Here is a 12488-nt window from a genome sequence, read left to right as displayed (position 1 = left end):
AGAGGGTCTCCACAGAGCCCCTTGCTGCTCCCGACACCCGCAGACTGAGCCTGCCATTTGGCGACCTGGTTATTTGGGTCTGCTTCCAGGCTGCTCCCAGGCCTGCGGCGGACACCAGGTCTAATCCTGCACATGCCTTCACCCCCTATGCTGCCACCAGACGGCCCTCCAGTACTCCCCCAGCCCAGCGCCGTCTAAGAGAACTCGGAACATTCCGGCCCTCGGGCCCTCAGAGGCGAACATGGCTCAGACCCTGTGTGTCCTGCCTTGTCCCAGCCTCTCTGGCTACTCTGCCTCCCTTGCCACTATATCCCATAGGTCTGAGTCTCCAAGTCCCCGTCGGTCTTCTTTCTGGATCTTTCTCCCACCTGACCCTGCCACATCAACCCCCTCCTCGGGGGCAACCCTGGTCCAGGTTTCATCCCTACTCACTTGAACCTGAGCAATAGCGTCTTAAGATGCTTTCATCCTTTGCCCCGACCCTGTGGAGTCTCAGAACAGGGACTTTGTCTTACAGCCCCGTGGGCACCAATCCACCCCCAGCCGCCTTTCCCACCCTGCGTTCAGTCAGCCCCCAACATCCCCTCTCATTCTTCCTCCCGTGCTGTCCCTCTGGGCAGCCGTCCTCCCGACCCCTCCAACCATGGCAGGGACACTCCCTGCTCAGGCCCCCCTGCCGGGCCACTTCTTGGCCAGCTGTGGTCTTGTGCATCTGTTGAATTTTATTAGATCATTCTTCAAGTCTCACACAGTTGCTGAATTTCTCTGTGGGTGTGACCTTCGCAGTGGAATCGTGAGCCCAGGAGTAGGGAGGCCAGGGAGATGCCCTCTCCCCAGGAGCTACAGTAATAGCCGCCGCTTACTGATACCATGCTCTGTGCCAGCCTCCGCACTGTCTCCTGAACCCTGACTCAAGCCTGTGCTGTATTTTATAGATTATGAAACTGAAGCTCTGCAAGGTTAAATATTCTGCCCCAAGTCAAACAGCTGGGTAATGACAGAGCTATACGATGTAAAAGCAGTTGGCAAACCCTGAGCCGTGAGCTGCACGGGGCTGCGTCTAGCCTGATTATCACTCTGGCCTCAGGGCCTTGCACAGTGCCTGGCTCATAGCGGGCACCTAATAAATATAATAGAGAAGCTTACAACCTGCTCCGAGGCCTGTACTGATTCCCACGTGCCCCAGCCTGCACATGGTTGCAGTGGGTGTGCCTGGGGCCCCCGCTCCTCCCAACCTGTCCCAAGCCTGGGGAAATGGACCGTGCTGGGGGTCCAGCACCTTCTACCTTCAGCCATAATGGGCAGACATGCTCAGATCCACTTTAGACTTAAGGTTTCCTGTCTTATTATTCAAGACTTTCTTGGTTAGAACTGACAAGAACTCAACTTAAAACTACCTTAACAAGATTTATTTTTTTTGGTTTATAAAACAGATGTCCAGGGGTAGAACTGGCCCTAGACATTGCAGAGCCCAAACACTCAAAGAAGGGGTCAGGATGCTCTCTCCCATTGCGTGTTGGCCTCGCTCTTTCCTGCTGAACAATGGGCTTCTCCCACACTCGGGGAATGCATTGGGAAGAGGAGGCCAGGGCCCCAGGCAGTGCCCGGTTTATATCATCCCAGTCTGCCGCCCAGGGGAGGAGAGCTCTGGCTCTGGGCCTTCTCATACAGTCACAAGGATGGAGTCTCCCTGACTCTGCTTAGGTCATGTGCCCTGCTCAGACACCATGGTCAGGGGCATATGGGGAACTCCCCTCAGCAGAGCAGTTTACTGGGAGACAGAATACCCTGAGTGGTGGTCCTACCAGACCACACGGAGCCCTCTTCCCTAGAGAGGTGCTGAAGCAGAGAGAGAGAGAGAGAGAGAAGGGCTGCCATGCAGGATACCACAGTGGCGCCCTCTCTCCTGCACAGGGCTTGGGGCCTGAGACTAGGACCCTTGTGAGACCCCTCGGAAAAGCCACAGTCCCATCCCACCCATGGGCTCCTGCCAGCCCTCAGCAGCCTGTGTTTGATCAATTAGGAACCAGATAGTGGAGCTTCCTGCTGAAGGCTTCCCCTGGGCCCTCTGGCCTCTTGTCCCTGCAGCCTGGCGGGAGAGCGGCAGGCCAGAACCGTGGGAAGGGTCCAGAGCTTTGCCCGTGTCCCACCTGTGCCGTGCAGCCCTGAACGAGTTACTCTCCCTCCCTCATCTTCGATTCTCCCATCCACGGCTAAGCTAGATGATCTCTAAGCCCCTTCTCTTAAACTTCCGGAATTCTGAGTTTGATGTTGAGGCTGGCATCCTGTGCACCTGGCTGCCACCACATACATGCACATGCACACACACGCCACCTCTTCCATTGCCCTGTTCTGTCCACATCAGGCAAGAGCCTACCTTGACAATCCTACCCTGCCGCAGGGGACTGGGAGCCCCCGTGGGGATGTTTTTCCAGGCAGAGATGCCCAGGCTCCTGTTTACCCGCAGAACCCAGAAGACCTGCAGCAACCACACCCTGAGGAGGGGGTGGAGGGCAGGTAGCGGGCAGCTGTGCCAGCCCCCCTCTGACTCATCCCACGGTGGGTTGGCTTAGCCCCACCCAGCCCATGGGGAGACAGGGCTACAGGGGTGGGGCAGCCAGAAGAGGGCAGGGGAGGGTGGCCCTGCCTGACTACCGCAGCTCCATTCTGGAGGAGCCTGGTGCTCTTTCCTGAAGTTAGAGTGGCCCTTCTTGCAGTCACAGCTGTGCCAGCTCGCAGGAGGCTGCCTCCCAGTTCCGGCTGGGAGGAAGAGGAGTCGGCACGACATTTGTGGTACTTTCAACAAAACAAGCCTGGTTCAACCCACTTCTGAGTTAGAGAAAAAGAGAACCTGGGACTGTCCCAGGGTGGCCATGCCCCTCCCAGGATGTGGGGCTGGGCCTGGCTTTGCCCCAGAGGGCCGGCACATTTCACCCCTGGAGAGGCTTCTGGGCCTTTCCCTCACCTGGGGGCCAACATGGCTAGCTGTTTAATCCCATGCACACACACACACACACACACACACACACACACACACACACACACACTCTCTTATGTATATTCAACAAGGCCCTACTCAGCCAGACCCTGCTCTGAATAGTCTGGCTCCCAACAAAGTCCCTCAAATGGCAGGAAGCTAATTCCTGAACTCAAAGCACCTGCCTGTACTAATGCACTGGAGGAAAGGCATCTTTACCACCAGAAAAGGGGCACACTGGGCAGGTGGGGGGGCAGCCTCGGCAGATGGCGAGACACTGAGACACTTGATCTGGGCCTTGGAAGACGAGCAGAGGTTGCAGCTGCAGGGGCTGGCAGCCGGCACAGCCCTGCTCCGCCTCTCCTCGGGGCTCCAATGAACTCACCCGCACCAGGACTCTGATGGCTGATAGGGGCTTCCTGGGTTTACCTGCCCAGGCACATATTTAAATCAACTTTTTGGAGGTATTTATATACCATAAAATTCACCCTTTTTCAAGCATACACTTCAGTGGTTTTTAGTACATTCACAGAGTCGTATAACTATCACCACTAATCCCAGAGTATTTTCATCTCAAAAAGTACCTTTGTATTTATTCGCAGTTACTCCCCACTTGTGCCCCTCCCAGACCTGGGCAACCACGAATCTACTTTCTATCTCTATGCATTCACCTATTCTGGACATTTCACATAAATAGAAGCATACAATATGTGGCCTTTCGTGACTGGTTTTTCCACTTAACATAATGTTTTCAAGGTTCATCCGTACAGACCATTCCTTTCCTTTTCATGGCTACATAATATTCCAGTATGAGGCTATACCACATTTTGTTTATCCATTCATCAATCTGGGACATCTCCACATTTGGGCTATTATGAATAATGCTGTTGTAACACTCAGGTACAACTTTTTGTGTGGATGTATGTCTTGGGAATATACTTAGGAGTGGTATTGCCGGGTCATATGGTATCTCTGTGTTTAACTTTTTGAGGAACCCAACAGATTGTGTTCAAAGTGACTGTACCATTTTACATTCCCCCCCAGCAGTGTAGGAGAGTTCCAGTTTCTCCATATCTCCACCATCTTGTATTATCCATCTTTCTTACTATAGCCATCCAAGTGGGTGTGAAGTGGTGTCTTACTGTGCTTTTGATTTCATTTCCCTAATGACCTCCCAGGAACATCTGCCTTTAATAGGAGACAATCTGTAGTCTGCAGAAAAGGTATCATCATCAGCCATGGAGACCAGACTAGCCTCTGGGATGGCAGCAGAAGGCACCTCTCTCTAAAGAATCAGATGTTCATGTGTTCATTACAAATACTTGCATATGTTTGTTAAGCACCTACTACATGTCAGGCATTAGGCCCAGGTGGAGCTTACATTCTAGTGAAGGGGCTAAGCTTTAAACAGCTAGTACTGCACAACTAGTCACTTGCTGGTGTTAGAATAAGTACTACTGGGACAAATATGCAAAGCTGAGGCCGGTAGGCAAGGAAGGGCCTGAGCAGCCCTCTGAGACGCTGATATTTTGAAAGGCCTGGACAGGGAGGCACCTAGCTTGTTAGAGGAGTTGGACAAGCCAATGTAGCCTGAACATACTGCCAAGGAGGGACAGGACATGAAGTGGGAGAGGTGGTAAGGCCCAATTTAGACCCAGGGAGGAGTTGGGGGACTTTATTCTGAGTGCAAATGGAAACCTTTGGAGGGTTTCGGTGATGGAAGTGATTGGTCAACTTACATATTTTAAGACCATTTTGGCAGCTGCAAAGCAAAAAAAAATTAGAAAGGAAGGCAAGAGCAAGGGCAGGGAGACAGAGAGGAAGCTACTGTGGTCATCCCAGAAAGAGACCACGGCTGCTGGGCCTGGTGGCAGTAGCAGGACATGGACAGAGGCTCGTGAGGCGGTAGGAAGGCAGCCCTTGGTGACAGGTGGCTGAGGGGACAAGGGAGGATGAGGAGTCAAAGGTGGCCTCCGGGTCTCCGGGGTGTGCCACTCAGCCACTGAGATGAGCAAGACTAGAGGGGCGAGTGGCTAGGGCAGGTGACTGTTTGCTGCGTTTGGGGTAGCTTGGAGCCATCCCAGTGAGGCGTCAAGGGCACAGCCACCTCTGCAACTGGGAGTCCTTATGTCTTCACTTCCCCAAACACGGGAGAACACAGTGAAGGAACAGGGATGTGCTGGTGAGGCAGTGGGGACACGGGCTGCCTTTGGGAACCACATGTGCCGGAACGGCATGGATGATGCACATCTGCAGTGTGGGGACCTTGCTGGCATGAGCCTCACCAGCAGCAGGGATGGGCTGCAGTGCCTGGGAAGACCTGCCACCACAGGGGGTGGCCTCAGGCACTTCTTTCTGAGGTGGGAAGGCCTGTGGTCGCCTCCTCCCAGCACCTTCTGTGACTGGCTCCCCCGCTGCCCTCCCTTTTTGCCTGTCAGGGGCCCCAGCCTAGTCCCGATGATGACACAGTCCTGTGCACCCCGGCTAGGGCCCCATCTTCCTTCAGGAGCTGTCCTCTGCCTCCCGAGACCTCGATGAGCACAGACATGCATGTGGATAGGCCCAAGTGCCTTGCTGGGGTCGCTGCCACCATCCTGGCTGCTATTCGCTGCCCAGTCAGCATGGCAGCAGGCAGTGTCTGCCGCCCATGATTACAGAGGGAATCAATCAAGTTGGCTTGAGATTTCTCTGGCTTAGCCGAGGCCCCTGAGAGGACGCACCTCTCCTTTGTGTCCCCCTGCTTGTGTCAAGCCTTCATGCCGATGTGTTCTCCCAGGAGGCCCAAGGTGGCTGGTGAGAAAGCTCAACCTGAGATCCTGTCCCAACACTCACTGTAACTGGACAGACATCTCCCTGCTCTTTCCTCGCTCCTCCCTGGCGGTGTGACTGCAGGGCAGAGCAACCTCTCCGGCCCTCCCAGCAATGGAATTTTACAACCCACAGGCGTGGTCACCTCAGCCGTTTCTCTGCTCTGTCCCTTTCTTAGTTCCCTGGGTCTCACTGACCTAGAAGCAGGCAGAGACCAGTGGAGGCCTCCTGTCCCAGCCAGCAAGTGGGTCCCAGCTGGGGGTGGGGCTGAGCAGAGGCAGGAGGCGGCGGCAGGGGCGCAGCGCAAGGATGCCAGACCAGCAGCCGGTGCTGTGGAGGGGAAGGTGGGAGCTGGCCCTGCCCGCTGGGTTTTATCAGTGAGCTCCTCAGACATATACAGAGGCAACGCTGTGTATACACTCCCCTTCCCTGCGCTCCATCTGTCTCCCCGCATGTCTAAACACTGGGGGCGCCAAGGGCCTGCCCCCTCCTCCTCCACTCACCTCCCATTACTGTGGGGGGTGGTAGACACTCAAAACCCCTGAGGAACCAGGACCAGCCAAGGTGGGATGGGCCACCTGGGCCAGGAGGCTGCCCAGGTGGGAGTGAGGGGCTCTCAGAGCCCCAGAGTCTGGCAGGGCACAGGCCCCCATGCCCAGCTGCCCACTCTGCAGCAACAGCGTGGGGAATGATGTTTGGGGCAAGAATTTTCACTTGAAACCAGTTCTTTGGATGCCAGCCCATGGGGAGCAGAGCTTTCGTTATTTTCATTTATCAGATGGACCTGGGGGAGCAGACGCGCAGTCCGGGCAGAGCCTTGAAGCCTAGTCTTGCCCTCACCCAGTTCCTCAGCCCAGCCTCTCCCTCACCCCGCTCTGCTCCAGCAACCCGAAGCCCAGGATTTATAGCCTGGACTGGCTGGCCACAGCCTGGAGGCAATGGCAAATAGCTGGGAGAGAAGGGGGCTGCCTGGGTGCTCCTGGAGACAGACATGGCCTTTGTAGCATTCCTGGGAGGCTTGTCCCCCCACTGCCCTCCACGGGACCAAGTGGAAGAGATGGCAGCTAAGGCCTTCCCCACATGTCCCTAGGTCTTAGAAAATGACAGGGTCCAAAAGGTGCCACCCCTTTGCCACCCTGAGAGCCCGAGCAGTGCCCCTGGGCGCAGATGTCTCCTCCCTGCACCACCGTGACTTGGTTCATCTTCCTTCTCATCCACCTGCAGTGGAGCCCCCAGGAAGGCAAGCGGGTGGGCAGAGGGGAGCCCTTATTCCAGGAGACAGGCTAGCTGTCTCACCCCCTCCAAAACCACAAGAAAACCTGCCTGACCTTTGGATGTTTGCCCAGAGTGTGGACACAGCGTCGTGCTGGGCAGGTGGTCAGAGCTGGCAGTGGCCTCCACTTGTCCTTGTTGGTGACAGGGAGGGGCCACTAGACCTCCCCCCGACCCCACGCCATTCCTGCAGTCTGATCTTCTAGCTTTGAGATTGGCCATGAGCGAGACGGTTCCTGGGGCCCAGGGCTGGTCTCAGTGGGTCACTGGCACATGTGTCTCATACCTCCAGTGAGCACCACTCTGTCGTCCTGGTCGGGGCACGCCCGGAAGTGCAACGAGACCGCCAAGTCCTATTGTGTCAATGGAGGCGTCTGCTACTACATCGAGGGCATCAACCAGCTCTCCTGCAAGTAAGTGGCCAGTAGAGGTGGCATGGGGGCAAGAGCAGGGCAAGAGAGGCTGGGCAGAAGTGGAGGGCTCTAGGAGAAATGGGCCGCAAGCCACTGACAAGGGGTCCCCAAGGGTGCAGACAAGAGGGTTTGTCCTACTTCTAGCACTTTCCTGGGATATAGGGACACATAAGCTCTAAGGGGCTCAGGGCTCTGCAGCCCCAGTTTCCCGGGCCCTTACACACCCATCTCCCGATGTCCACTCCTTCACCAACACCTTTTAGGGAGATGGCGATGCCAGTCTGTGTCCTCAGCATCGGGCACTGGGTTCTCTCTCTCTCCCTCCCTCTCTCTCTCTGTTTCTTTCTTCCTCTCCTCTTCTCTCAGCAACTCTCCAAACTGTTCTAATGAACATTTCTGAGGGTGTGTCTTGCCTGGCAGTAAGGAGCCTGGCACAGTCATGAGGGCACAGGCCCCACAGGCCCTGGTAGCTGAGGTTCTGCTATAGCCTCAAGGGGCAAAGTCACCTCAGTACCTGGCTGCTCTCCCCCCAGCAGGACCCACTGTCCAGATATGGTGCCCTGGGGGCTGCCTGCGCCACCTCAGTCCCTAGCCCCTCCCTAGGCAGTGACAGGGCACCAGCAAGGACACCCCGCGGGCATGGCCCCGTGCGGGAGGTCAGGGTGCAGGGGAAGCCCCAGCGGAGGCTCCTCGGCTTCCCCAAGGGCCAAGCCTGCCCCCCTAGCGCCAGGGCAGGTGGGAGCAGAGTCATCAGAGGGCTTGTCAGGCCCTGCCAGATCCCTGGGCAGCGGGGCCCACAGTGCCCCCTGACAGAGTCTCTGCTGGGTAAGCAGGGTGGGGGGAGCTTGGTGAGGAGAGCACATGTTCTGGCGAGACCCTGAGGAGGACTGGGAGGGGGGGCATCGTTAACAGCTTTGGGCTCTGGCGAGGTGCCGAAGCTGCCCCATTCCCATGGCATCCGGGCGAAATGTCCCACCAGAATACGATGGAGATTCAGGGAGAGGCATCTGCCCTCCCCTCAGACGAGGTCAGATCCAGCACTCCCTGGCCCTCCTGCCCTGGGCCCCAGCTCCGGGGCTGCCTCCCCCTCCTGAACACAGCCTTGGCCAAGGCCCTCGCCTCCCAGCATGGTGGCGGGGGGCCCTGCCTCCTGCACCCGCTCCCCTCAGTGCTGGCCTAGCTGGCTCCAACCGCCAAGCAGATCTGTACCTCTTGCCCCAGCTGGCCTCCTTGGCTGGCTTCCTCCCTGGCCCCACCCTTCACCTGCTGCACCCCCTTCCCGGCCTCTCCCATCCTGGATCTCAGGAGGCAGTCCCAGCAACCACTGCAGGCCCCCCAGGGGACGTCTCAGCGCAGACTCAGCCCCTCATCCTTCCCTTCCTTCTGCCTCAAGGAGGCTGCCACATTAGTTCTACAGACCCTGGGGAACATTCTAGCCTTTAAAATGCTCTGAGCTCTTTGGAATAGGCTATAGAAACTCATAAGGGTTGTAGAATACCTCACAGAGACAGCCCAGCTCTGCACCCCCCTCTTTTGTCCCCCCAATACACACATGCCAGACCTGTCCTATTCCCTGGCCCCTTGGGCCCCAGAACCTTAATGGGATCCAGCGTCATCTCAGAAATCAGCCCCGGCCCCAGGTAGGGAAGAGTTCAGCCACCCAGGACAGGTGCCAGGGCTGAGGAGGGCCCGGGGGCCCAGGCTAGGGTTTAGTGTGGAAGGGGAGTGATGAGCAATATGGGTTCCCAGAGGGTCCTGCCAGCAGGGCTGCCCACCGAGCTAGATCGGAGGGGAGCAGAGGACAGGAGCCTGAATCGTTGAGAAGATCCTCTTTCTCCTCCCCACCCCCCAGGGCACTGGGGTTCACCACTTAGGCCTTGATTTTGGCACACAGAACCACCACTTCCCCATCTCAACCTGCCATGGGTCAGCCCCAGCCAAGGACTCCTGGGAGCAACTTCCCTGACTCCCTGAGCCACAGGGGAGAGGGGCGTCCCTGGCTGGGATTGCTGTCAGGAGGGCAGGTCCTCAGAGCTGTGCTGGAGAAGGACAGGGGGCGGGGGGCAGGGCAGAACCCAGAGGCCATTCTGGGGGTTGGGAGCTGGGAGGGAAGGGGGGCAGGCTTCTTGGGGTTCCTGATGGCACCTGAATGGAATGAAAAGGAAAGAACTTAGGAAACGGAACTCACGTCTTACCATTTGTGCTGTTTGTTTACTTTTTATTTTGATTTTTTTGCATTTCCGCTTAGCTTGGATAATGAAACTAGACTGGTCAGTTTCATTCCAGTTTCTATAAAAATCAGTTTTCCTTCCTGGTTTTCTGACACTTGTCATTGTGTATCGGTTCAGAGCCCCGCAGGGAGTGTTGGAAAGCAGGCACACTCCGTCCCTCCTGTTTTTCTGCAATTCAGAGCCAAAAGAAACAGTGTCACTGATACTGAATTTTGTTTTAAAAAAAATGAAAACTTAGGGGGATTTGAAAATGGGGGTCCAAATCAAGGTGACTATCCCTGTCTGGGCCAGACAGGGGCCTCTGCACGTCCTCTCGCTGCTTTCTCCTCTTCTCTCCGCGTTTTTGTAGAGCACGGTTGGTGCGTGACTCCTGGGGACTGGTTCAGGGGATGATAACAGAACAAGACTCTTCCCAGCCCTGTGCACATACCAGCGGCATGCCTCCCTCCCATCGGCTCACCCCCATCCCTCTGCTCCCCACCCGCCCCTCCAGTGTTCAGGTGATGCCCATCCCATCCCCATCTGCCTGCTCATCCTCTCCACCTCTCCACCCCACCCCTCCTGAGGCCAGAGGCCCTGCACTCCCTCTGGTGCCCGGGCCGCCCCCTCATCCTTCATCCTCCCCCTCCCCTGGGTGAGGGCAGCACACTTGGCATTATCCCCAGGCTACCAAAAGGAGAAACTGAGGCCCGGGAGGGGGGTGGGAAGTGAGGAGGCAGAGTCCCTACCTCTTTGTCACCCCAGATGCCGCCCATGGGCTCTCCTGTCTGCCCCCTCACCTTGCTCTTCTCCAGCCCTGGGCACAGGCCTTCCTGTAACCACAGCTGATGACTTGCAGGAAGGGCTGTGAAGACTATTACCTGCCACACCTTCTCACCTGTCCCCTGTGCCCCTGGAACTCAGAGGGTCAATCCCTGTTTGAGTAGGAACCTACCCACTACCAGCCAGCCACCCACACTGCATTCAAACCTCCCTCCTGGGTGACCGGCTGTCGTCACCTGTACCCTGTCACCTGGTCCTGGGTACAAGGTAGAGAGAGGCTGTAGGCCCACCCCAGACCTTCTCTAGGGAGGCCCCAGTCTCTGGACACGGCTCATCCTCAGCAAACAGGGCTAAGGAAAGAGCAGAAGTGTCCAGGAGCCCCTGGAAGGTGGGTCCCAGACAACCAAAGTGCCCCAAGAACAGCATGGGGTATCAGCCCTCCCCACCCCTCACTGTGCCCGCCCCCCACTGCCTGTTCTCTCCTCCAGCCAGCGGGGAGCACACGTTCCCATGGCAGGGAGAGTAGGACCACACTGCACACGTCCAGGGGGCACGTCTGCGTTGGAGACCATGTCCATGTGCCACCTGGCGTTGTGCAACTCAGGGGCTGTGAAAGATGTAAGGACCCTGGGTTAGTCCAGGCTGGGTGTGGAATCAGAGCCACAGGGACAGGCTTAGTTATCATCAGTCTCCGGGGGCCATGGGACAGCATCCCTGACTCTTAGCAGTGAGAATAAATTTCCCCTCTGTCCCCTTCTGCCCCTGCACTCCCCCATTCTCTCTTACACACACACACACACACACACACACACACGCACACGCACACACACACGTTGTCCCTGTCTCCAAGAGCCGGGCTTATGTTAGACACTGCACACAGTCAAATCTGTCTCTTTCTTGTTCCTTCATTGATTCCAAAAGTCATTTTGGCAGCTTCCTGGGTCTTTCTCCCCCACCCCAAGTGGACATCCGTTTCTGAGAGCTGAGGAAGAGTAGCTGAGCCTGACTGGAGCTGGTTGGGAAGCCTGAGCCTCTGCCTCCATTTCCCTGGGCTGCGGTGGCGAGCACCAGGGCCAGGGACCAGGAAAGGGTGCGCAGACGAGGTGGTAGCCGCCTCCTCCAAGCCACCTGCTCAACAGGACGAGCATGCATCACGTTCTCTTGTCGTCCCCCCGCCACTTCTCCAGACACTTCCCAGCCGTCCACCCCGGCCGTTAGCCAGACACACTGCCTGCACGCTGCCCTCACAGCAAGGCCCGGCCTCCCGCCTCCCCAGAGAGAAATGCTGTGGAGGCCTGGAAAACCTTCAGCTGCCTGCCCACCACCACTCCCAATCTCCCAGGCCAGCCGGGGGACTGTAGGGTTTTCGTGGTGTCTGTCACAGCTAGTGGCCAGCAGGCCCTATGAGTTCAAGGACCTCTGACGGTCGGCATGCCCCAGAATGCTAAGAGGCAGAGTACACTCACCTCTGAAGGAGGTTTACCAGTCAGTGTTGAGCACGACCTGTTCCTGGGGGGGCGCTGGGGATGGGCTTCCCTGACTCCCTAAAGAAGAAGAGGCAGAGGCCACACAGACCCACCTTCGGGTCCAGGCCTCGGGGGCCAGTCTGGCCCTGTCTGTAAGCTTCCCTCAAGTATCTGGCCTTGCTGGGGGTCAGAAGAGAGTACAGGGCTGGGCCTGTCTCCCAGAAACCTGCAAGACAGGCACTCACCAGAGGGGAGAGTGGCAGCCAAAGAGCAGAAGGAAGTGTGCCTTGGGGGTGAGGACGAGGTCAGAGACATGCGAGCGGGCGGTGCTGTGCAGCTACGGAGGAGGCACTGTGGGAGAGAGCCCCCCAGAGCCAGGCAGGGATGGAGGAGTGGGCATGGGGAGGAGGCAGGCATCCCTGGCAGCCGGCACGGCCCCGGCATGGAGGGGGCCCTAGGGTCCCTGGGGTGCCTGCTCTAGCCCCAGGTCCTTCTTGCCACCTGAGGCTGGGTGCCTTACACCTGGCCGCAGCAGGCCAGCTTTGGGGTGCTGGTGATT

At 57.4% G+C, this 12488-nt stretch overlaps 1 protein-coding gene across 4 annotated transcripts in view; it reads left to right on the top strand.

Annotated features, from left to right (window-relative positions):
- The window catches only part of NRG2 (neuregulin 2), a 171250-nt gene that overhangs the window by 139634 nt on the left and 19128 nt on the right, over positions 1–12488 (top strand). For all 4 annotated transcript variants that reach the window (XR_008993450.1, XM_036896698.2, XM_036896716.2 and 1 more), the window contains exon 4: positions 7350–7470. Coding sequence is in view for 3 of the 4 variants with exons in the window: in XM_036896698.2 (XP_036752593.2) it covers positions 7350–7470 (121 nt within the window). In the remaining variant the exon portion in view is untranslated. The remainder of the gene's footprint in view (positions 1–7349; positions 7471–12488) is intronic.

This window comes from Manis pentadactyla, chromosome 13 (genome assembly GCF_030020395.1).
Source record: "Manis pentadactyla isolate mManPen7 chromosome 13, mManPen7.hap1, whole genome shotgun sequence".
NCBI lineage: Eukaryota > Metazoa > Chordata > Mammalia > Pholidota > Manidae > Manis > Manis pentadactyla.
Note: the sequence above shows the minus strand (reverse complement) of the source record. Positions and strands in the feature narration are given on the sequence as shown.